The sequence below is a fragment of the Centruroides vittatus genome, unplaced genomic scaffold (genome assembly GCF_030686945.1).
Source record: "Centruroides vittatus isolate TY-2023 unplaced genomic scaffold, ASM3068694v2 contig_1154, whole genome shotgun sequence".
NCBI lineage: Eukaryota > Metazoa > Arthropoda > Arachnida > Scorpiones > Buthidae > Centruroides > Centruroides vittatus.
The window spans coordinates 747,195-774,304 of NW_027120741.1; the positions used below are offsets into that span (position 1 = coordinate 747,195).

A 27,110-nucleotide genomic window follows, 5' to 3' on the forward strand; every position below is an offset into this window, starting at 1 on the left:
GCTAGATTTATAGTGCCACAATTTAATTTATTGTAAAAAAAGAATTAATCTCAACATGTTTTTTAAAAATAATCATAATTGAACAGATAAAATTTTAAATTTGATATATTTTAGGATATTATTAGTGCTTTATATAAAGTTTGAGATAAGAATTTCTAAATTTAATTGCATTATCATAATAGTCAGAGGTTCTTGACCATATTAAATAAAGAAGGAAAAAAAAAAAACAATTGGATCTCAAAGCCAAGTCTGCATTCACTTGTAGTTCCTTGCCATGTCTTAAATATTTTATAAATGAAATTAAAGGGTTAACATAATGTTTGAATAAAAAAAAAAATAGTTTTAGATTTTGAAAATATATATAGGTTTTAATGACCAAAACTCACTTATTGCTATTGTAGAAAAAAATGAAGCTTAAATTTATTATGGTTTTCTGAAAATAAGTTCATTTTTCCAATTACATTTAGATGAAAGCATATGTGTGATGTATGCTTTTGGATCAGATTTTTTTAATGCTTTTTTTTAATATTAAACATTTAAAAAATTTTAAACAAATTTGAATTTTAGAATATTCAATTTAAAAATTTTACACATTTTAATATTTAAAATGTTTTAAATTAATTTTGTTTTACTTTTTCATTCTGTTATATTTTAATTGTATTTTTATAACTAAAAATCATACATTTTTTTAAATTCTATTTCATTATGTTATGTAAAAAGATATATAAATATCTTTTTTGAAGATAATGTCTTCAGGAATAAACAATATTTTACCTCATAATTTGTGATAACTTCTTTAAAATAAATCATAAATTATAAATTTTTGTCTAAATTTTTTTAATGGTGGTTTATAATTATATTTGCCATACATTTTGAATCAGTCTGCCTAAGAAATACCAAATATATGGGATTCCAAAATTTATTATTAATGAAGTACTTAGAGGAATGATTTTATGTCTTCAGTATATTTATTCAAAGATATTTGATGGATAGTGTGCACTTATTTTTCTTCAGAAAAAGTGAATGATAGCACATAATAAACAACTACTTTACCAGAAAACTGGAACTGTATATGTTCCTGAAGAGGATAAAGTAATGGCCAAAAACGTTTGAATATTGACTTTGGGTGTTTTTGCTAAAAATTTTGCATTTAGGTGTGATTGTTGGCACACAATTCTATTGAATGTATCAGATTAGGTGAAAAATAGAGAATTTTGACTTTTGTGCTATTGCCATTTGGTTTAGTAAAATACATAACCACAAACTGTTCTGATAAGGTTAATGGTTGCTTGCTGACCTCTCTTTTTTACAAAATATACCATATTAATTCTTATTTTGTGATAATGGTATAAACACTAGGCTTCTCTTTTGTATAGTTTTACTATTTTTGGGCAGAAATTTTGCAATTTTCCTTAAAAATAATCTTGCAATTCTGCACACAAAATGACTAGTGACTCATTTTTGTGACTGGGAATTTATTTTCTCATTTCTTCAGTTTTGTTTTAGATCAGTTGGTAAATATAAAAACACACAAATGCAAAGGTACAATTATATATATGAAATAATTATTAAATTTAATAAGAGATGGTGCCTAATACCTATCTCTAGTAACAAATTACTTAAAGTTTAATTATTAGCAGCAGAAAAAAATAGCCTGATGCATTATGGCAATCATTTAGCTTCTATGCACAATCAGTCTAATGACCACGATTTCAATTTCTTTATCACATTTATGGCAAACCTACTTATAGTTAGTGCATATATGATTTGCTATAATATGTTATTATTTTAATATATACTGCCACAGAATGAATTTTATTATGAAGCAGTTATAACTATATTATAGTCTTGAAAGTATGACAATAATATAATGAAAGTGCTTCTTAGTAAAAATATCAATTGACATCATTTGACATATTTAAAATGATGCAAAATAATAGGATTTGATGTCAGATGATATGGATGGATTTGTTAATAGAACATTTAAATTAATTCCTTTTTATAAATTCATTCAACTCATTTAATTTTAAATGTAATAGAGTTAACTAAATCATTTGAAATATTCAAATCTGTATAGATTAATATAAGTACATTTTAATGAGTACAACTTAATCGTCAATTTAATTGTCTAAAGCTTTACATAATTCTCTTCCATTTCCATTATACAGACATTGCAAAGATAATATAAAATAGGTTTGTATTCTATATAATGCAATGGTATTAAACATTTGGAACCTGTACCAAGTTTGGAAATTAGAGAGATATAAAATTGATGTAGTTTGCTAATTAAGATACTGCCAAATAATATTTTAAAAAATTAAAATAATATGGATGAAACAAAATATATAAATATATTTCTCATTTGACAATAAATATTACTGAAATCATAGGATGCTTTTGAAAGTTTTATTTTATGTGATTAATGTTTGATTCTTTATGGATAAAATTTTTATAAATTGATTATAAAATAAAATGCACAATTGTTCAGGGAAACTGTTATAGCAAAATTTTAAATCTCTCTCTATTATGTCTTTCTCTATTTTGATGCAAACTTGATTTTCAGAAATTATAATGTTATTATAAAAACTTATATTCCTCTAATCAAAATTTATTGATTATATTATTCAATGCATATTTCTCCTTATTTAATAATAATTGTTTAACTGACTTGTTTAAAAATATTACATTGTTTATGCAATAAGAATTTTTTGAATATTTTATATTTAAGTATGATAAGAGTACAAAATGTGATGTCGACATAGAATTTTTAATACTGTATTTGACATATAATTAATGATCAAAATATTTTAATAAAAATTAGAAGTAACCTGATGCATAACATGTTTTGCAGCTTTAATATATATTAATATTTAATCATTGATATTTTCAGAACTAAAAATATTCTGTGTCCATAAATGATTCATAACACACAGCCAAATTTGTTAAAATATATATGTTATATGTATTTCTTTAATACTTTGAAACGTGGCATTGATCCTTAAGGTACAGGGGAGACATATCTTCCTAATATTTTGGTGCTGGCAATTATTTCCAATGTATTTTTATTTTATACCATACTATAAAAATTATTAGCAGAAAAATACTGTACATGACTTATTTTTGTAACCACTCAAAACTCAACAATGAGAAATTTTTCTTGCTCATTGTCACTGAACGAACTCTTCTCAATATACATACAGATTGATGCTGATGCTTTGAAATTTGCCAATATAAATAAAATGAATTGATTTATATTAGTAATAATAGTAATAATTTGAATATCAATTTAAGCTAATAACATTAACATTTCCTTTACAATTGTTTTGTATATTTCAGACTTTGAAATATACAAAACAATTCATATTAAATGCCATAAATTGACAATATTTTAAAGGATAATGATTGATATAATTTAACATCCGTTGACATCGTTTTAGTTATCTTAATCTCATTCTGACATCAGATCATTTCAATTAGCACAATTAAAATCAGTTAAACTATTTCAAATGATGTCAATTGATGTTTTTACAAGGGTTTAGTTGAAAATATTTTTGTTTTTTCAATATATGATACCAAAAGATATATTCTTTTCCTGATATCAAACTTATTTAAAAATTTTATAAAGTAAATTAATTTTTAATTTATAATGTTTTGTTCATTCCAAAATATATTGAAATGTGTTTAATAATTTAAATAAATACTTAAATTCTTAAAATTCATTGGCTTATAAACATGCAGTTGTTGTTGGTTTATTTATTTATTTTTTTTACCAAGGTTATATAGTCCTCATATATCTACAGAATTTGTTTTTCTACTCTGTACATTTGACCTAAATAGATACCATTCCAATATATAGGACCATCAGAGAACATGATTATAGTATAATTCAAAAATATATTATAAAATTTATAATCATTGTTTTTAAGTTTCTTTAAAACTTTAAAGAAGAGCTTATTTTATTTATTTTTAAGATCTTATTTTATTTTAGTCTTAATCACAAACTTTTTTTAATAAAATTTGTATAACAACAATAAAATTTTCTTTCAAAAAGTGTGGTTGTATAATAATACAAACATTTATTAGATTTATAAAATTAATAATTCAAAACAATTTTACTCTATTTTATTAATCTATATACTTAAAATTTCTTATTCAAAGTAATCATTTAAACTTTTTATTTCAAAAAAGAGACTGCTTATTGAATTTTTTGTGTAGCATTTACATGTGTAATTAGCTTTTTGTTTTAAATTAGTACTACTTTTATTTTATAATATTTTTAACTGCTAAATAATTTATATATTTTCAAGTAAAGTAGATATGTTTCATTATTCATATTTATACATATATTTTAAATATAGCTGAGTATGAATCAATTAATATTTGGCAACATTTAATGAAATAATTTTTGAAATTATACATATGTTATAAGTTGTATAGTTTGAACAACAAAAAGTATACAGTTTAGCATTTAAGTTGCAGAATTGAAATAGGCTCTTCAAATTTAAATTGGCAAGTTTTGATTGCTGTTTTCAAGATTATTGGCCGTTTTGATCGTAGAGGTGATAATCAATTGTAAAAATAGTTTGTTGAAAAATAATTGAATGATATACATTTACAAATATATGTTAGTCTTTTATTGTTTTACATTAAGATTATTTGAAATGATCAGTATTGAGATGTAATAACTAGTAAATTAGATGATTATTATTCTTAATTATAATTATAATTCTACAAAAATTGCTTTTTCATTATTATTAAATAATGATTCAATTCAACTCAATGATGATTTACTTTTATGCAATTGATAAAGCAACCATGAAAAAGTTGTTGAATTAAACTACCAATTGATGTCTCTGCTAATTAGCAGAGACATCAATTTTAATTACTAAAATTAAGTTACTCAGTAATAATTCAAATTCAAAAAATGAAAAAATTGATGATTATTGAAAATCTTTTTGAACAGGGAAAGGTCAATGTCATTCATTTATACCAGTATCCTTTTATATGATCAGCGACTTCAAAAGAAATTGTTTCCTAGTGCATGTGTGAATTCACTGTCTAAAATATCTTCAGTTTGATACTCATCACTGTCTAACCCTATAGCCACATCCTAAAATAGCAAGTTAAATCTGAAATCTGGCAATTTGCCTTTCATACATGTGCACTCATTTAATTCAAAAAATTTAGGTCAATGAAAACAATGTACATTGAACAGTTTATTCATGATCTGTGAACATTTTAAAATATAATGATATTCCATAATATTTAACATAAGAAGATATTTTAAAACTAAGAATGTATTTACTAATTTAAGCAAATTATTATAATTTCTTTTAAAACTATAGTATTACATAATTAAATAATAATCATTAGAAATTATCTAATTTAATTCTCAATAAATAGAATTTGATAGAACAATTTGAAAGAGAGTATTCGTTCTTGATATTTTTTGTTAATAAATCTTTAGAAAATATTTTTCATTAACAAAAGTTCAAAATGGATATCTTTATAGTTCCTAGATCAGACAATATAATCAAAATGTTTATTATCTGAAATAGAAATTTTTGACTTTACATACATAAGTTTATAAAAAATATTTTGTTGATTAGGAAAGTTTTTAAAAAATATAATGAAAAAATTTGTAGAATTTTTAAGAACATATGTTAATGATGCTATTCAGAAATTTTGTTTATTATTGAAATATAAGCATGTAGTCTTGTTCTGATTGCCTAATCTATTTATATACATATTTTGTCTTATTCAAAATCATGTTCTTAATAACGTGAAATTACTGATTTAATCATTTTAAAATGTTTTAGCATGGATTACACAAATAAATTATCTAAGGAACATTGTGAAGTTTCGTGTCATCATCAATGTTGTTATTGATGATGACATGAAACTTCAAAATGTTTCAAAATTAATTCAGATCATTATTATTGATGAAACTAAGATTGACATTACAGATGTATTAATGATAAATTAATATTTATTAAACAAATTTATTTATTATTGTAATTTTTTCAAAATTATGTAATTTGACAAGTAGACAGTGTTTATTATTATATTTCACTGTTAGTTTGTCTTTTCACACAAGTGAATTGTTCAATTTAAAAATTGAGTGAATGAAAATATAACACATTAATAGAAGATAGCAATTCAATTTATTTTGGCATTAGTATCAGAAAATAAAAATATATTAATTTTTTTATGATGTTTTTATTCGATTTCAATTTTTTTCTATTTTTCTAAGCTGATTTTAAACTCATACAAAAGCTGGAACTATTGATCAAAAGCAAAAACACACCAACTGTACATACTCCAGCATGCTAATTTTAATGTAAGCAAATATATAAATTCTATAGAATGGCTCTCTCACCTGATGAAGGCCCATAAATATGGCTGAAAATGTTTGCTACATTAAAATTTCTCTGCTGGAGTATGTATGATTTGGTGTTTTTTTCCTAAGCTGATTATCTAACATCAAAATATTCATTCAAATTAAAAATTATTATAATCTTTTTGTAAGCAATCCTTCATAAAATTTTAGTTTGACATGTTTGAGTATCCATGAACAGTTTCTACAACAAACTGCTTCATTGTTGGGAACAAGAACTACGAAATCTCAATGTATTGATGTATTGGCTGTGCCATATGTTTGGTTTGAATCATAGTTGATTCAGTCAGTACCAGTATCACTTGTATGATATCAGATATTTGTCAAATAAATTCATATTGGTATGCGATTCTTGCAAAATAGAGGGAAAATATTTTCTTTTAAAATTAATTAATCTTAATAGTGATAAATTAGCATATTTTATATATATTTATGTATTTTAAACATAGTTTTGCTGAATTGAAATATTTTAATAATAATTATTTAATGTACTGCTTCTGCAATTCTTGCCTTAGTTAATGACATTTGTTTGCATGATTACTTGATTTTGAGATATGATTGTATGTATATTTTTTAGAGATGCGTTAATTATGGAATTATTACTGATCTAATCTCACTAAAAATTTTTTGATTTATAATTAGATAGAATATTTTTTTTTTATTGTTTAAGCTTAGTTAATAACTAAGTTTCAAAGGTACACATGGGTGATTCTTGGGGTGGTAACTTACCTATTTGGCAATTCAAACAAAAAATGTTATTGTATTAAACATAAGCTATATATTGTACTGTTTTATTATTGTTTCTGTTCAGTTCCTCCTAGTCTAGTGTATTGTATTACTCTATTAATTTTTACAATAGTCTACAGTATAAATTATACAATCTAAAGTAATGATTTAATGATCCCATTATTTAAAAAGTGTTATTGCTTTATTGCTCATATAACTAACATACTCAAAACAAAGATGAATTGTATGTAATCAATGTGGAATTAAAAAGATTTGCTATTTTGTTCAAAAAAAAAAAAATGTTTAACAACTGAGACCCCTGAAAGCCATGAAGTCTGACTTGAGCAACATTGAATAAGAATGGTTTGTCAAGGGCCTTAATAAGTAGAAACTTGAAATCTCTGCTCTTCTCATTCTTTAATCTCTACTTTCTCTACTTTCTCATAAAAAGTATTCCATCGTGCTTGACGGAGGAATTTCTGGTATTATTATAATATTTTAAATTTGTTTGTTAACATATCTGTAAAAATAAAATAATAAATGTATTTTTTTTTTTTTTTTAAATTTTAGTAATGAATGATACAATTTTTTGAATGCACATATAATGATCTAATTGTTAATAATAAACCTTAAAGATCATCTATTGATTACAGGTACTCCTCACTTTATGACCTATCTGCTTAACGACCACTCGCACTTACGACCAATTGAGTTTCGACCTGCAATTCGGTGAATCCCCTTTCTCAGCTTGAGTGTCAATCAGTGGCGAATGGTGACATGCGCACTAAGCGTACTATAATAGGCTTGTGTGTACTATAATTGTCTTATAGTACTATAATAGGCTAATAGCATACTATAATAGTCTTTTTATGAATACATTTGAAGTTTGTTGCATAATTTGTATAATTTTTACAACGATCCTATATTCCCGGCGTTAGCTCCTCGCTTATCGACCAATTCGCTTAACGACGTAGTCATCGGAATGGAACTCGGTCGTAAAGTGAGGAGTACCTGTATATAATTATCTTTTTAGTGTATACATTATTGTAAATATTATGTATTTTACATGCTATTTGGAAAATAAATCACTTCATACCATTCAGGAAGACAGAATATAGATTTCTGAAACATATTTATCTTAATTATTTAATTTAGACTTTTTGGAGGTGGTAAAGTGATTTTATTTTCTATATAGTTATAACAGTGATGGTGCTGCTAAAGTCAGTAATTGTAGTGCTTTAATCAATAATTTTGCAAAATATTTTCTAAAGTTGTGGCATTTATATTGATAGTCAAAATATTAATTGTAATGTGTGTTGATAATAGCATGATAAACCAAAATAATAAGTAATAACTTGTATTTTGAATTTGGTAGATATGATGATATTTTCAAATTCAATTCTTTACATAATTATTAGAAATTATAATAAGGCAAGAATGATAACATTAGAAACATTTATCTCTCATGCTTTTTGGTAAGTTGTTAATAAAAATACCTGTTAGTTTTATAAGTTAGGAAATCATAATTGTTTTATGAAATTAATGTTAAATTAGCTTTTTTAAATTTATTCTATTGTACTTAATTAGTTTTTAAATTGATTTTTATAAAAATTTAAAAAGTTTTTTTAATTTTATAAAAAATTGCTGATTTTTTGTTGTTTTATATTTTAGTTACTACAAAATCTTGGAAAAGCAGATAGAACAAGAGATGAAGTTTTTGAAATATATCTAAAAGATTTCAACAAACAACAGGTAATAGATTATAAAAACAATTACCAGTATTTTAAAAGGAAAATGGATGAAATAAATTCTGTATTCATTCATTTCACTTAATAGTATAAATATTTTTTATTTATTATAAATTATAAAATTTTTAATAAAATTTCTAACATTTTGAACTGTGAATTTTATTTATATCATTACTTTTTCATACTATTCATATTTTTTAAAGTAAAAGGTAAAATGATTTTGTAAACCAGAAATACAGAGGATTAACATCTAAATAAATTTTTTGTATTTTTTTCATGTATTGAATGATTATTTATCATACTAAGAGCTATTTTCACAACCATTCTTCTATTGCCTATTGTTTTTATAATTTTTTTTTGTCATATTCCATAATCATAACTAACACAGGAATCTCAGTACTCGCTCCAGCATTCGATTTATTAATCACAAAACATTTTTTAATTAAAAAAAGTTAATGATGATTTTTGGACAATTTTCTTTGTGTATGACATTGAGGGGGAAAGCTGAATAGGATGAAATTGAGATAAATAGCATTCCAAATTTCAATGTGTACAGTACATTATGATGTAACAATGTTAGAGTGCTTGTAGGCACTCTGTAAGCATGCACTCTGTATTTCAGTGTGTTTTTTAACATGCATACATGTATTTAGTACACGCATATAGTATTTGTCAGCTGACTTTAATGATTAACAGTCATGTGGGATGCATTAAAATGGATGTCTATATTTATGATTTTATAGAAAAATAATGTAAAACCATACATGTATGATTTTGATATTTGTACATTTTATGAAATTTTTATTGATAGGTTTTGTTTAACAGTACTTAAACAGTTTACTCTGGATTTAATTACAAGCAAAATAATAATTCAGCTGTTGTAATTTGACATTAGTGTAATTGGTACTCCTTTTTTCCTAAGAAAATTATTGTTCATATGTGGTTCCAGAAAGGGGTCGAAACAAAAATTTAATTTCAAATTACAGTAGTGAGTCGTTAATCGGAATCAATTGGGGACTGGGGTTGTTCAGATTAGTGATTTGTTCAGATTACCGATTATGTACAAAAAAATATATTAACCTGTCCGATGTTGAAATTTTTCTCCATTGCGTGTCGCTTCGTGTTGAATTTTTCTCCGTTGCGTGTCACTTTGTGTTGAATTTTCATCGATTTTAAGCCTAACGAAAATTTTTATAATAATCGAGGCTATCATATCATTAAAAATTATTTCTACATTTTGTACAAACAAAATAAATATATTGAAGAATATAAAAACATGAAAATTATACTTTAGAAGTAAATCTAGTATCAAAAACGTTCGATTCGGCACGACAGTCTGACTGAAAATCGTTCCGATTACCAGCGATTCCGATTACTGGGGTTCAGATTAACGACTCTCTACTGTAATTAAAAGCAAAAGTGCCTTTGTTGAGTTGGACTAAAGTGTTAGTTATGTAAGAGAGAGTAGAGAAAAAAACTAGTTTTTAAAACAAATGCGAAGACGACTGACATAATGGATTAGGTGAAATGTTGGCCGGAGAAGATAAAACTCTGATATGGGCGCTCATAAACAATCGATCTAGGTTAAAAGGTCAATAAAGGAGAAAGATTTGATGGATAGAAAAACATTGCTTATGATTGTTAAAGTTCTAAGACGACAGAAATCACAAACAATGGGCTAAATTATTAGCACAAGGTTTTATGGTTCTATCAACAATCTCCGGGTGTAGTCGACGAAAAGGTGTCGAATAGATGCCTTGAATCGGACCTTTCTTATGACCCGATCAAGTCCAGTTTTCACCTGGAAACAAAGGAGAGACCAATTGGGAAGTGAGGAATGGGATGTGGAGCCAATCAGAAATGCAGGTAGCGGGAGAAAAACTATAAAAATTGTTAATTCAAGATCGAAGGACTGTCTTCCTCTGGATTAAGCCCAAAGTCGTGCTCATTAAGTTGTGTTGTGTTGCCATCAACCACATAGGACGCTGCTGCATCATCACCGATCATCTGCACCCATCCAACAAACCCTTATCGTCTGCCCCGGGGTTATGACCGAAAGACCAAAACTCTGCCGCTTCAAAGGAACACCAAGATTTGGGATGCTAATTATCGATGTAAGCATAAATTTGACAAAATAAACAACTTTTTAACTTTGTAAGACCTTGTCATCATTCGTCTCCTCCGCCAGAACCCACATATGAACATCCCATAGGTGTACATCCTGACACAGAATAAATTGACTCCCCCCTAAAAGTCGGCTTTCTTACATTCATATAAACTTTGTGACTAAAAACAAAGTAACTAAAAGACATTTGTTTAATACTACTAATTATTTATTTTCTTTTTTATAAATGTAAACATTTATATTGTAGTATTTAAGGTACTTTCCAAATTTTTTTTGTATGTATGCCACTTTTCGTGTGTATTTTTTGTCTGCACTTTTCTGATTTAGTGTTTCTCTTTTAGTAACTAAATTATTGTTAGTCTGTCAAAGCTTGTTATTCCAGAACATAATTTAAATAGTTTGTTCTTTTTAATTCAAAAGCTGATTGTTCTGTTTTATCTAAGCTATTCTTAAAGTTTAAAATTGTTCTTAACTGAAGATGGCTGAAAACATGCTGAAAGTTTAAAAAAAAAAAAATAATAATAATAATAACCTTAAAAAGCGGTATGGGTAATATTTTAATAATAATAATAATTATTGTATTTATTTATTTATTAAAGAAAATTTAAAACTGCTTTTTCACTTGAATAATTTAAATAATTTTTGTAATAAGTATATTATCATAGACACTGCTTACTGTAATCAATTTGAGACTTACCTATATTGATTATAATAACTGTTAAACAGTAAGTACGTAAGTAGATAAGACTAAAATTAATATAAATTCTGGTTTTATTGACTCACATTAAAAGGACATATTAAAACAATTAATTACTATTAATTCATCTGATGTATAATTAAAGTAAGAAATACCAGCAGTTTCAACTACTACAGTATGAACAGGTTTTTTTAATGTAACTAATTAATATTGTTGATAATGTGAAATTGTTATCATGTGTTGACTCTGACGGCTTGTAAAGATGATTCAAAAATGCTTATTTATTGTAGATAATGATGGCTATAATCAAGTTTAACTCATGTTTTGCAATATTCTAATTCTGGTAACATTAGTAACTGATAACAATATCCAAGATATACAGTAAGCAGGCTCTATTGTATTTACACATATTTAGCAGAAAATAAAAAAATTTTATATCTATCTTTATTTAGGCAGCAGCAATGAAGTTACATAAAGAGTTCAAAAATTTTGTGTCTTGTGCTAGAGGTAAGTTTTTAAATAACTTTTTTTAGAAAAAAAGTGTTAAAGGAAGAAAAAAATGAGTTTAGTCATCAAATCTTAAAATATTATCTTTTTTAATTTATATAATTCTTATGTATTGAGTGATTCCGGTTAAGTGCTGTTGTGTATTATTGCTTAGAAAAGTATGTATATTAGCAGTCTAAATGCAACAAAGTTTGGTATGGTAACATTTCAGAATATATGGAAGACATTGCCATAAAAAGAATTAGTATCAAAACTCACTAGTATGACACTTTTGATACTGCAGATAACAAGCATTTTATTTGTACAAAACACTCATGCTAACAGAAATCTGAGTGGTATCGCCTGCATCACTATATGGTTCCACTATATAGATCTGATCCTAGGTGATCCTCTGTGATACTTCTCATGAGCAGTGTGATTACTGTTTTTTAATGCTGCCAAAATTTGTAACATATCCTCAATAAATCACACTTTTTAAGAGTGTCTACAATCAAAAATCGCATAGATTAAGATCCAGAGGTGATTAGTTAGTAGGAAACACATGACTTATTTTGTTATTTATGTAGAAACTGCTGTATGCAGATATGTGGAGATGCTTTATCTTGCATGAAAGTGATTGACAAAAAGCATTATTGCTATTGCAATTGGAGTATGACAAGTATTGAACATTTCTTTATCTCTGAGCCATCATAAAGCATGTTACGGGCCCATTGGGGCTTACTTTTTTTTTTATAAAGAATGATACAAGGAAAAATGTGCCCATGAATCTCTACTAGACTAATTTTATGCAAGTACAATAGACTCTGCTGGAAGACAGATTTTTCTCATGACTCAAATATGACAGTTACATGTGTTCACTGTTCCACTGAAGTAAAAATGTGTTTTTACTCCACAGAATCTTCCATGGTCACAGTAAATCCACATTATTGTGGAAAAGAAGGGTAATGCAAAGGTTAGTCAGGTTTTTCTGTTGTCAGCAAAGAATTGCTTGTGTTTGATCTTAGGATAAGCTCACATTTGCACAGATGGAGCAGACAGAATTGCATTGGAATGTGCACATTTGGAATGTGCACATTTGCATTGGAATGGCAAATCAAGCTAAATTTAGAACAGAAGAAAGAAGAGTGAATGTATTCAGATGAGATGGTTTTTTTTTCCTGGTATGAGTAACATCCATGAAGAATTATAGGTAGTGAATTTTCTATTCTAAGAAGTAGATGATGTAAATTATATAATTTTTTTATAGCTTGTACCAGAGAAATTAAAGTTACATCTACCATGGCAAGAAAAGTGGATACAAATGATAGTGTTCTTCCTCAAAAATGAAAAAAAATTTATGTGAATGAATGGAGTGCCAGGAGGTTTTTGACACCTGGGAATCTAGGTTATTGACCTTGATGATTCAAGGCAGACAGGTGAAAATGTTGCCTCTTCAAGAATATGAGATTGTTTTCATTTCATTTGATTTGTCTTTTTCATCCATCCATCCATCTGTCATCCATAATTTAAAAAAATCTTCCAAATTATAAAACATTAATTTTATCTCATTACATTAATAATGAGATAAAATTAATGTTTTAGAAGTTGTTTATCCTCCATAAGTCAGAAAATAAAGAATATTTGAATTTTGGTGTATTTTTCTACAATACAATTATATAAGATTTGGATGATCATAACTGTTGGAAAAATGGATTCAACTAAACTAATTGGATGAAGTTACAATGAAAGAAACTAAGATGTATTGTCCTAGTATTTCATGGATCTCTTTGCCTTGTTAGAAGATGCACATCTGTCTGGCAAAGACTTAAATTCTGAAATTTTATCCAGGTGATGGTAGCAAATATTGATTAGCATTTTTTGTGTCTGTCTACACAAAGTTTTATGGGTTTTCTTTGTGATTGATATTGAAATAGGGTCAGTTTCTTATAAAAGTTCTTCTAGGAATTATCCCCTTTGGCAGATTGCCCATGTCTTACTGTGACTGAACAAATGAACTGAAATAGAAACCTGTAAAAACCATTTATATTTGTAACTAATCTTGTTGCAAAGATTTCATCCCAATTCCTTGTTCCTGTTTCCCATCACAATAATTTCCCAAACAACTTATTTTTTATGTTCAATCTTTTGTTTTATATATATGCAAATCATTAGCATAGACATAATTAGAAGATAATACAGGATGACTGAACTGTTAGAAATGAGTCATTAATAATAAATATCTTATATCAATTAATTAATTAAAATTGAAGACAAAGCTGTTGAAACAGTCACCTTTTATACACTTTTATATTTTGGAATAAGTCCATGTTGACCTGACCTTTTCTTTTAGGCTACTTGGTCACCAAAGTTTAAAAAGTTTCCTTAAAACATGAAGTATTCAATTAAAAATTAAAACATTTTCTAAAGCTAGAATGGAAACAAACATATTCTGGAACATGAAAGTGAATAAAAGATGACTGTTTCAATGTCCTTTGTCTTCAATTTTTAATTAATTAATATGAAATGTCACCGGAATAAATATTTATTCTGAATTTTATAAATAAATATATCTAGTAGTTAATAAGAATTTTAAAAATTCTATATGAACACAAAATAGAATATTAAAAAATCTATTAATATAAAGTTTATCATTAAACATTTATGTATAAAAATAATTTTGATTTACTTTATTATAACATATATAACACTAACTTTGTTAACTTTACTTGTTAACTAACTGGATAAATTATATAAATCTATATTTTTAGAATACAGTGATACCTTGGTTTTCATTGATAATCCATCTGAAAACAATCGGCGAAATCCGAAACTGATGAAAATCGAAAATGTTTTAGCTGGCAACACTGGCTCAACCATGAAAGGGAGGCCAGTACTTAAACCAGGCTTAATTTTCTATTTTACTTTATTTTTGTATTTATTTTGTGCAAAATAAAGAAATAATTTTTAACGATACAATAGCGACGATTATTATTTAAAAAAAAAATTTTGTTAGGTTTAATGTTGGTGAAAATTCAACGCGAAGTAGGTTAATAGCGATATACTAATATACTATACTAATAATGTATTTTTTCATACTTTTCAGTTATCTGTTTTTTCAGTTATTTGACTAACCCCAGTCCCCAATTGAGTCGATAATCGATGCTCTACTATATTTCTATATGAATCAATGTAAATCCAATTAATTCATTCTAGACACTCCAAAATACATACCAAAAACACATTTTATAGAGAATTAATATAGTGTTAAATACTAAAAGCAATAAGAAATTAACATAAAAGACTAATCAGCATAAAGATAAAAGCATTAAGATTAAAGATAAGATAATTAGCATTAAGATGAAAGCAATGGAATTGTTCGGCTAGACATGTGGGGTAATGTCTTATTTTGTAGAAGCTAGTTGGACACGAGCTTCTAGCCTATATCGCCCCATGGTAAAGTGTGACATAATTGTCATGTAATAGTAGTTGTATGCGTTTATGATAGTCGTATTGAGGGGAATAATGCCTTTTGGGAAATCTGTTTAAGGGTAACTGGTCCCTATTCAGGCATTACAGACGTGGAGAAAATCCAGAAAATTCACATAGCCAGACCGCTCTGGTGAAGTGCGAATCCATGACCGAACTCCAAGTATTCAGGGAACGGAACCATTGGCGGATGGTGGGCTGTCGCAGGGTAATGTTCACACAACAAGAAATAACGCTACACTGTGCTGGGAAATGCATGGGTCGCCATTTGTTTTCACGAAATTAGCAGCTAGGTCACTTGAGCACACTGATGAAATCTGAGGCAATTGACAAAAACTGAGACAAGTTTTTCGCGAAAAAATTGATGGAAACCAACGATAACCAAAGTCAATGAAAACTGAGGTATTACTGTACATACTTTTGAATTATATGAATTATCTGAATCCAAATTGTGTTTTACTGTATTTGAATATTTTTTAAAAATTAATAATATCAATTAATATGTGATTTATTTTAAAAGTTATTTAATAAAGTTCAAGTTTATGTAATTTTTCAGCTATGCAAGCTGCCAGTAAAGGTTTGATTGATGCATTGAGTCAAAATTATGAATCAGACTGGGTAGGCTATGACCAAATTCATGCAAGATCACAGGTGAGTTTATAATTTTTTAATATTATTTTTATTTGATTTAATTATATTCAATTATGTTTTTACATGGTAGATATGGAAATTTTGTGTAAAATTTGTGTAAAAAAGATAGTCCATATGAAAAAAAAAGGAAGATTACTGGTTTTTAAGGTCTGGTACCAAAGATAGCAAAATAAAATCAATTAATATACTAAGATGTGTTTAAACAGATCGTTGTATAATGATACACTGTAGAGTTACTTTATGAATCAAACAAAATATTTCAATTTTAGTTAAAAAATTAGAGAAGGGACAAATGTAATTTACTTATTAGCAAAATTTAAATTTGTTACAGGCACAGATTTTTTTCAATTTTTACGATTAAACACTAAATGATGTACAAAAACTATTCCACATTGAAAGAAATCTGAAGAAATGCAATCATACAAACAATTAGTTACAAAGTTGTCAAGTAAATTTTATCATAATCTTATAAAAAAGAGAGAGACAAATGCTCAGTTTAAGATACCAAAAAGATTTTTATATAGAAATGTTTTTGATCTGTTTAGAGAAAAACCTTGGCTCATCTTTGAAAAAAGAATATCAGCTATTTTAAGAAATTGTAACAGATTGAACAGCATATGTAATCATGGATATTAGGCTATAACAAAGTGGAAATAAATAAGTGACATATATTAATATTTTACATGAAAACAAGAAGTATGATATGTGACCATAATGAAAGACATGTAAATAGGGACTATGGCAGGCCATGTTCTGAGTTGACCTTATTAAACTTTGCTAATAATTTAATTATCAGAGTTTTGGTTGTGTAATTTTAACTTTATACATGAGGTGGTCTTCTTATACATACCTAAACTATTGTTAAGTGTGCGAATACAATATACAAAGAAACTAAAAATTTTTAAAATCAGAATCTTTAATTTGCGTAACAGGATACAGGAAATTTTGTGGGATGCCAGCTATAAAATCGCTATCCTCAACAAGTATATATATTAGTATAGTGACCGACAATATAAAGAGAATACCTACATAAGTTTAAATCTTGCGATGATTCTTTCTTTACAAAGATAACTAGTCTACTAAGAGTAATTAAAATATATGTACATCTTACTACTAAACTTATAACTAATTATAATTAATGTAGGACGATAGATAAATTTAGAACAATAAAGTAAGGAATAGAAAGAAAAAAGAAAGGGGTACCCAAGAATTTTGGTATTATTCACGGTGTGATATATATAAGTTGGACAGATCACTTCCTATTCATGAAGAATGTTAACTTTTTCTCTAAAATGTGGATTACTTAACAGACTTGGACAAAAAAAATATTCTTGTACGTTTTCACTAACGGGATTTTCACTCCTTTTTCTCAGACCTCTGTTGTCCTCACGCAGTTCCAAAAACGTGATGGAGAGCTCCCTTTTGCATGTCTTTCCTTGCCCAGTCCTATCCAAAGAATGACCTCTTGTTCCCTGTTCTACCCTGAGGGCCGCATACCGGCCTATTGTCCTTAAGAGACCACCTGCTGTTATGTCATTAAACACCATTTGGGAGAAAATTCCAGGAAGGGGAGATAGTAGTAATAGGAAGAAGAAAGAAAAGGGAAATATATTCTAATATAAAATTAAATACAACTGTACAATAATGGCATTTAACCACACTACACATCTTTGATAGTTAAATTATTAGTGTGAAATCTGGAAGTTAAAAACCTAGAAATTTCTGAATTTGTTCACTCCAGTTATAAACAACTTAATCAACAACATTCCATACCCGGGAAATTATTGACCCTCGAATGGCAACGATTGTCCCCTAACTATCAACAAACCGTTATTCCTTCGGAGCAGGTAGATCATCTTGCACGATGGTTTATAGTTAGCGTCCGAACTAGTCGTTTATTTAATATCCCGGGAACACCTATGGCCCTAATAGTGATTCGTTTTCGATCACGTGACATGTTTTCCCATCCAAAACTTATAAAAGACGCTTCCTTCCCCCCCAAAAGGGCTCTCCTTCGTCTCGCTTTTACGACGTGCACTACGCCATCCGCCGGACTCTCAAAAAGTTTCTAAGTTCTTTAAGTGCCATTGCCCTGTCTACAAATTCTAAAGCTCTACGTGCCATCGGCCCATTAACGGACTCTCCATCAGCCAAACTTTATCGTCACTTCTGAGTGAATATCAACCTACCGGGACTTTCACCGGACTCTGTCTATTACGGACTCGTTAAGAGGTATAAGCATATATTTGTAAACTCTCTCTCTCAAATCCCCCTTTTGTTTATGAGGGTAGACGTGTAGTTTTGTTCGTTTCGAGTTTAATAAATCTTGTTTTGTTATAAAATGGTGTCTTTCTTGACTGTCGGCTTCGCCTTATCGTCGGCCCCAATCTTCCTCCTCATCCACTCGCGTAACGCGTAACGCGCCGACAACGTAACAGCCATCCTTGACAAGTGAGACACCGGAAAAAGAGGTACGACAAACTCTTACCCCCCCGGGATCTCACACATTGGTGACAATCGAGAGGGGTCCGACTTATTCGGCACCCCCCGATTTCACATATTGGTTTGCAGGAGTGGGGTCTCGACTTTTTCGAAAAATCGATAAGGCGAAAAACAGCCACAGTCGGGAGAGAGGTCGAATTGAGTTGAATTAGGAATCATAGGAGTAGGGTCGTATTAGAATCTCTGACCTAGTTGTAAGAACTAACGAAAACCATAATGGAAGACGATCCCCGCGATGCGGCTGGGCCTGCCCACCCAAATCCTAATCCGGCACCGAATCCCCTTACATTGGGAGGTTTAGGCGGAATAATACCCCTATTACCCGTATTCTCGGGAGAAGCAGGAGGCCCTCGGGTAACGGACTTTTTTGATTCGTTAGCCGATGTTACTAAGGTAGCGGCATGGTCCAAGGCCCAGATGCTGGCAGTGGCAAAATTAAAACTTACGGGTATCGCGAGAGAATTCGTCCGAAAGGACCGAAGAATAAAAGAAGTGGATGACTTCGACGAATTCAAGCGGTTGATGATAGCGCGTTTTGAACGGGAGCCATTTTCCTTTCGATTATCTAAATTTTATGCGTGCGTGCAGAAAAGAGACGAGGACGTACAGACTTATGCTGCTAGACTCCAAGCACTGGCGATGGAGATAGAAATTACGCCGGAGCCTGGCGCGACTGCCGCCGAGACCGCGATTATTGAACGAGTTCAGAGGAAGGAGTTAGATGAAAGGCTTAAAGCGCAATTTTTGAACGGAATAGACATAAGAATCCGGCAGCGCGTAATGAGCCGTGAGGCTGAGACATTCGATGAGGCTCTAAAAGCCGCGATCAGTGAGGAAACAATCGAAAGTCTCACCGCGCATCCAAGAGGAATCATGCGAACAGTAAGGGAAAGCGATAAAACCTCAGCTCAGGAGGAGTTAGCGCAAGTAACGTCAGCGATGGAGGACTTAAAGGCTAGAATGGACGGACTAATCCGAAACTCTCCTCGTTTCGGCTCTAGAGATCCTATATCTCGCCGAAATCATCGAGGAGGCTATACTCCTAACTCCTACAATAACAATCCCAATAATAATCCGCATTTTAGGCGTAACGCAAATCGGTCGAACTCCCCTAATCGCCGAGGTGACCGCCCTTTCGGTCAGTCAAAATGGAATCTCAATCAAACCCCGAACCAACGCTCGCCCGCTTGCCGAAACGGCAATCCTAGCGACCGCTTTATGCGAAACGATTCACCCAGGCGACGTGAACCCGAAGGGGAGAGGAATAGGGTCAGATTTCGATCGCAGCCTACTGAAGAAAATCGAGGCAAATGGAAGGGCAATGTACGTAGTGTAGAAGGACGACGACCTCGATCTAACTCTAGTAAAGCCTCTAGGACCCCTCCTTTTTCCTCTCGAGAGATCCGAGGCTCAAACTTTGACTTAGAATGTCCGCCTTATAGGACTCCTTCGAAGCGAAATCGAAGAACCTCCTCAGTACGAATCACTAATTATACTTCCGCACCTAGCGAAGCTACATTTGACTGTTACATAGGTGGCAATCCCGCTATAGTGCAGATAGATACTGGTGCGAAGGTCTCACTTTTATCAAAGGTTTTCGCTAACTCTATGAAAGAAAGAGTACATATAGATCATAACAAAGACACAGACCTTAGAAGCGCTACGGGACATGTAATTCAGACCTACGGTATTATTAGCCCTACTTTCCAGATAGGAAATCTGCGCTTCCCCTTTGCCTGTTGCCTAGTTGATCACGATGTCACCTCTCCCTGTGACGGCATCATAGGCCGGGATATGATAACCGACAAGGGATTCTGTATTGATTTAAAGGGCCGAGAATTAACTATCCCTCCGCAGACAGTGATACCTATTCAAACCTCAGGGAATAATAAAAGAGCGGGAAGGATTCAACAGAACCAACAAAGGGAAAGAGGCCCGAATAGAGATAATAGAAAACGAAAGAGAACAGAGGCTCCTCCACTAGAGGAAAATGTCGGCTCAGCGAAAAGGTCGTACCGGTCAACAGATCGGGAGGAAGGAAAAGGAGTAGTGTTAATTGAATCCTGTCAACTTCCCCCTATGACAGAGAACATAGTTACTGCTAGAATTGTTGGCGATAAGCGACCTAGTAAAGTCGGAGTAATCGAAACTGCTTCCTTCGCTCAGGAAGGAGTTTCAGGAGTCAATTTGTTGGTGACCCCAAATAAAAAGGGACAAGTTCCCGTACGTCTTCGTAATGACACTCGTAAGACAATTAAGTTAGAGAAAGATGGTAAGGTTGGCACCTTCTTTGAGGCTATCGAAGAAAGTGAGCCCGCAGATACTATAAAGGAAGGGGCATCCGCGAACCTATCGAAAGCAGAATTGAGCCACCTTTTTGATTGGACTGGCGTCCCCCGGAACGAGAAACGAGATCTCTTAAATTTACTATATAAATATAGGCATGTCTTTGCCGTGAATGACTATGACCTTGGCTACTGTAATATTGTGCAACATACAATAAATACTGGCGATGCGGCACCTATCTATTCGCCTCCTTATCGCATTCCCTACGCCCAACGCCAACAATTAAACGATATCATAGATGACCTCTTGGCCCATAATATTATCGAACATTCTACGTCCCCTTGGAGTTCGGCTGCTCTCCTAGTTAAGAAAAAGGACGGATCGTTACGCTTAGTAATAGACTATCGTAAACTAAATAAAATCACTAAAGTAGACCCGTATCCTCTGCCTTTAGTGCAGGAATCCCTAAGCCTAATGGGACAAGCGAAATACTTTTCGACGATGGATACGATTTCAGGATTTTGGCAATTAGGAGTAGGTGATAAGGAAAAGACCGCATTCTCTACGCCAGACGGCCACTATCAATGGAATAGGGTTCCGATGGGTCTTAAAACAAGTCCTGCGGTTTTTGAAAGGTCGATGGATTTCATCTTACATGGTCTCAAAGGAAAGACATGTCTTGTATACATGGACGATATACTAACATTTAGTCCAGACTTCCCTAGTCACCTAAAACGACTTGAACAAATATTTCAGAGACTCGGAGAAGCAGGCATAAAATTAAAACCTAAGAAATGCCATTTCCTGCAACGCCAGATAAAATTTCTGGGTCACGAAATTTCAGAACAGGGTATAAAACCCGATCCCGACAAAATAAAATGTGTTCTAGAATTCCCGAGACCTGAATCCGAGCGAGAAGTCCGCTCTTTCCTAGGACTCACTGGCTATTATCGGCGGCACATAAACTCTTATGCCACGATCGCTAAACCCTTGACTGATTTATTACGGAAAGATGTGCCGTTTGAATGGGGCCTTAAGCAACAGGAAAGCTTCGAAACTCTTAAACAAATTTTGACGTCGGCACCATTATTGAAGTCCCCTGACTTTACAAAACCTTTTATTTTGGCGACCGATGCGTCAAATTTCGCCCTGGGAGCGATATTATCTCAGGAAGAAAACGGCCAGGAGAAGCCGATTGCCTATGCGAGCCGATTATTAAGGAAACCCGAACTTAATTACAGCACTACTGAGAAAGAATGCTTAGCCACCGTGTGGGCAGTGAGGTATTTTAAACCCTATCTTTATGGAAAAAAATTTACTATTGTCACAGATCATAGACCTTTGAGATGGTTATTAGATTGTAAGGATTCTACTACTAATTCTAGATTATCGAGATGGATCATTTTCCTTCAAGAATTCGATTTTGATATTATCTACAAGGCCGGAATTTCACATAGAAATGCGGACGCCCTTAGTCGTATCCCAATACGTCAAATAACAGAGGTTGAACCCATCTTCTCCGTGCCACAATTAATAAATGCGCAACAACGTGATGATCGATGGAGACCCCTTATCCAAACCTTAAAGGATGGTGTAACTACAGGAACCTATAATAATCTTAACCTAGAGGATTATTATATCAACGAGGAGGGTGCCCTCTGCCACAAGGGCAGGAATAAAAAACGTGTGGATTGGTGGGAACAAATTGTTATACCTACCGCCTTAAAGGAATATATCCTGTTTACCTACCATGATAATCCACTAGCCGGTCACCTAGGAGAATTAAAAATGCGTACTAAAATCGCAAACTCGTTCTATTGGCCCGAAATGGCAAAGGAAATCAGGAATTATTGCCTAAGTTGTCAGAGCTGTGCCAAGCACCGACGACCGGGTCGACGGACAGCAGCCGAATTGCAACTGTTTGCCCCCCTTTCTCATGTATTTGAACGAGCAGCAATGGACATTGTCGGTCCACTCCCTCTTACGACAAACGGCAACAAATATATCCTAGTATTTGTTGACCATTTTACTCGATATGCGGAAGCAATTCCACTACCGGATGTAAGTAGTAAAACAATTGCTAAGGCCTTTGTCACTCACATCATATTGCGACACTCTACTCCTAGGCAATTATTAACTGATAGAGCGCCGAACCTAATTTCTAAGATGTTCGCAGAAGTGTGTGAATTGCTACACATAAAGCGGCTCCTTACTACCGCCTACCATCCAGCCTGCAATGGTGTGGTGGAGAGATTTAATAAAACTCTAGTTGATATACTATCTCATTATGTCTCGCAAGATCAACGAGACTGGGACGAGTGGATCCCTTATGCCTTATTCGCATATAACACCTCCGTGCATACGTCTACTAATGACAGCCCATTTTTCCTACTATATGGGAGAGATCCAACCTACCCTTTTGATCTAGTTACAAGCCCTGCCACGGTCTCCTATGACGTAGAAGACAATTTCGCTTCGGAATTACGTCAACGAATGAGACACGCTCATCAAACAGCTCAACTATATGCCGAACAAGCCGCCGAGACGAGGCAGGAACTACACCGCCGACAAAATAAGCCACCCCTCTATAGAGTGGGAGATAGAATACTACTAAAGGAAGTCGTCACGCCTAAAGGCCTAAAGCGAAAATTAGCTCCCCGGTGGACAGGACCTTATCGTATTGTCGAAATTTTAGGACCCGTCAATTTCAAAATAGAAAATATCCAAACCAAAAGAACACTACATGTTCATGCTGACAGAATTAAACCTACAACTGCTCGTAAGGAGATTAATCTAGAAACTGATATGACGGCCGATCAGTCCAGTTTACCGCCGACACAAGAAACAGTTACGGCGGCGCCCCAAACTAATATTTCCATTGACCCTTGGGACGAATTTATCTTGACCTCTATTCCCACTCCGCAACCGGAAGAACAACCTGAATTCGAAAGTGAGAGCGGAAGTGAGAGTGAAAGTGAGAGCGAAGAACCTGAGTTAGAGAGCGAAGTTACTTCATCTGAACCGGAAGAGCAAGAGACCACTCCTCCCTATGCCCTTCGGAGTCAAGGGCCCGTGCCCGACCAGCCGTGGGTGCTTCCGAGACCCACTCGCAGCCGCATCCCGCGTTTTATTTCCCCCGCGACCAGTCGATCGTCTTCTCCTTAACCCACAATCCTACCTCTTTTGTTCTCCTTTTTGACTTACGGTAGAGATATCTTAATTAAAACCCGTATCGTCTTGTCGGTGTCTTATTGGTCTTTCTTTTTCCCTTTCCGACCGTCACGGGCCGCAAGATCGGCCCAGCGCCACCAACATCTCTAATTAGCTATCTATATTCCTCTCCGCTACCTTTTCGCAATTGTAGTCTCATCACTTAATGTATCATAATACTTGTAACCGTGTAACCATGTATGACATATATACGCCCAATATATATATAATTAATATTTTCATAAATAGGTGTACTCTCTTAATAAAATAGTTTTTTTTATTATGCCAGAATGCGTGTCAATTTTTTTTTTCGTTTGACGCGACCTCCGCGACTAGATAATCGACCTATCTCCGTAAACCCCTCTTTTAGCGCTCCATTTTTCCCGTTTCGACCTAACGGAACCTCATCATTTGAAATTATCATTATTTGTTCAATAAGAAAATCTAATTCATTATAAAAGGCACAGGGATCAATTATTACTAACACCCTTTCCCTGTTACAGGGGAAGAAATACAAACCCCAGAAAGTGGATATAAAACGCACCTCAGCAACAAATTCAACATGCTTTTCCTCCATGCTTATTTCCTTCTTCAAAGTTTCCGTCTCACGACAATGATCTTGTATTCAGAACAACAGGAATTCACCAAAGGAGTTGTCTTCCTACATCGAGGGAATTTCTTAATGACCGCCAGTCACTGGACTTTGGTCACCGAACTCTCCTTCGAACATTTAGAGCGCCAAATTCAATTCATCTCCCAATCTCTGGAGTATTTAGACACGAAGCTTCAATCCCAAGAACATGTTCCTAACAAAGGCTTCGAAGTTGCTGCGAGCTTCATTTCTTAACCATCATAAAGAATATCAAGAGCTCGCCACTTTAATCACATTGCCTTTAATCCCAAAAACCAAGCGAGGTTTAATAGACGGCGGAGGAAAAATTCTAAAATTCCTCTTCGGAACAGCTACTTCCGAAGATATTACAACCTTAAATGCCGAAATCTCTAACATCAATGAACAAAACAAGAGAATTATTCATTTACTGCGCTCACAAGCCACCTTGTTGAATGATACTCTAAATATCAGCAAAAATAATCGACACCAAATCTACGTGTTATTCAAACGGCAAGAATCATTTAAAGAGCTATTGAATCGCTATAGTTACGAACTTGCGTTTGAAATAATTAGTCGGATACTCGAATTCTCTATTCAAGAGTTCCATCTCCAACTAGTAGCCTTACGAGAGGCGATTGATATACTAGAAAAAGGTCAACTAAGCACCTATTTCGTATCACGAGAAATCATGTTCCGTACCCTCCGAGACATTCAACTGCAGCTTCCGGAAGGTTACGCAATGGTCGAACCTATAAGACCTGACACGCTATTTAAATACTACCAGTGTATTACCACCCTGGCTGTAGCGGTACCTGGCAAGTTGAGAATCTTTGCTAAGATCCCATTAATCACCCCTAGTGGATACTTCGACATGTACGAAATTATCAAATTTCCCACATACATACCTGATCTAAATACATTCGTCCAAATCCAGACTAATTATCCTATAGTCGCCTTATCCATGGACAGACAGTCCTATATGTTATTACAACACTACGAATTAATAATTTGCAAAATGGATCACTTTCCTATTTGTTCCGTAGACGGACCTATTCAACGTTTCCCTCAACAAAGTTGCGAATATGCATTATTTAGTGGCAACGAAGTCGCGGTCAAAGACCTTTGCACCCGTCAAATCGTTCCACAATTTCCGCCCATTTTTAAGAGGATTGATCAACTAGGATCATGGATTTATTCTATTCCAAATCCTCTCACCCTAACTATTAGATGTCCCACTCGACATCAACAATCTCCATTTTCATCCACTACTTATAAATTAAACAAAACGGGAATACTCCATCTCCCAAACGCATGCACCGGCTATGTACCTGGATTCGTCCTTACTTCGCCGTTCCAAATGCAGACCACCATACAATTGGAGATAGCACAACAATTAATAGTGCCACAGCTAGAACAAATCGTCAACAAATCTGAGATCCTGTTGCTGCAAAAACGCCTTAAGGATCCTGACCTCCCGAAACTCACATCGGACTATGATATTCGATTAGCAGACCGTTCTTTGAACAACGTCCAATACGACCTAAATCACCTGTTACGGGAGCCAACAAAATCATCTCCCATAACTTACCCATCTTTAATAATAACCATTATTGCTGGTTGTCTTGGCGTTATCCTCATGGGACTTTGTTTATGTTATAGTTATCGCGGTACCGTTATCGCAATTACTCACGATGCCAGAAGTACTCACGATGCAAGAAGACCCGTGCGACTAGTCACCGACCTCCGCCGGAAGAGGAACACGAAGAAACCGCCTTCAACGGAGACGGAAATCCGCCCGTACCTAGCACTCCACCGGGTACTTCCCACGAAGAAAACCCCCGAGGCAATCCGACTCCACGAAAACAAAAATCTATTGTTCAATCCTATTAACAAGGTCATCCCCACACCGCCATTTTCCCTTTTATTCCTCATTTTAACGTACTAACGTTTATACCTATATTCATAGATTTGTCGCGAACGATTCTAATATTTAGTTCGTATCCTAGAATTGTAGATTAACTCTCTTTAACGGGATTTTTTTTTCTCATACTAACCTAGATATATATTGAATCTTATTTTAACGAGAGAGAGAGTAAAATAACCTTTTATGTAACCTTGCATACCTCTATCCGAGATTCAAGGATTATTTACTCCAATTAACTTCTTATTAACATTTATTTTAA

The 27,110-nt window shown here is 32.4% G+C and overlaps 1 protein-coding gene across 2 annotated transcripts in view; it reads left to right on the forward strand.

Annotated features, from left to right (window-relative positions):
* LOC136979286 (myc box-dependent-interacting protein 1-like) overlaps window positions 1-27,110 on the forward strand; it is a 74,172-nt gene that overhangs the window by 20,276 nt on the left and 26,786 nt on the right. For both annotated transcript variants that reach the window (XM_067275231.1, XM_067275239.1), the window contains exons 2-4: window positions 8,795-8,875; window positions 12,146-12,200; window positions 16,222-16,316. In XM_067275231.1, coding sequence (XP_067131332.1) covers window positions 8,795-8,875; window positions 12,146-12,200; window positions 16,222-16,316 — 231 coding nt within the window. The remainder of the gene's footprint in view (window positions 1-8,794; window positions 8,876-12,145; window positions 12,201-16,221; window positions 16,317-27,110) is intronic.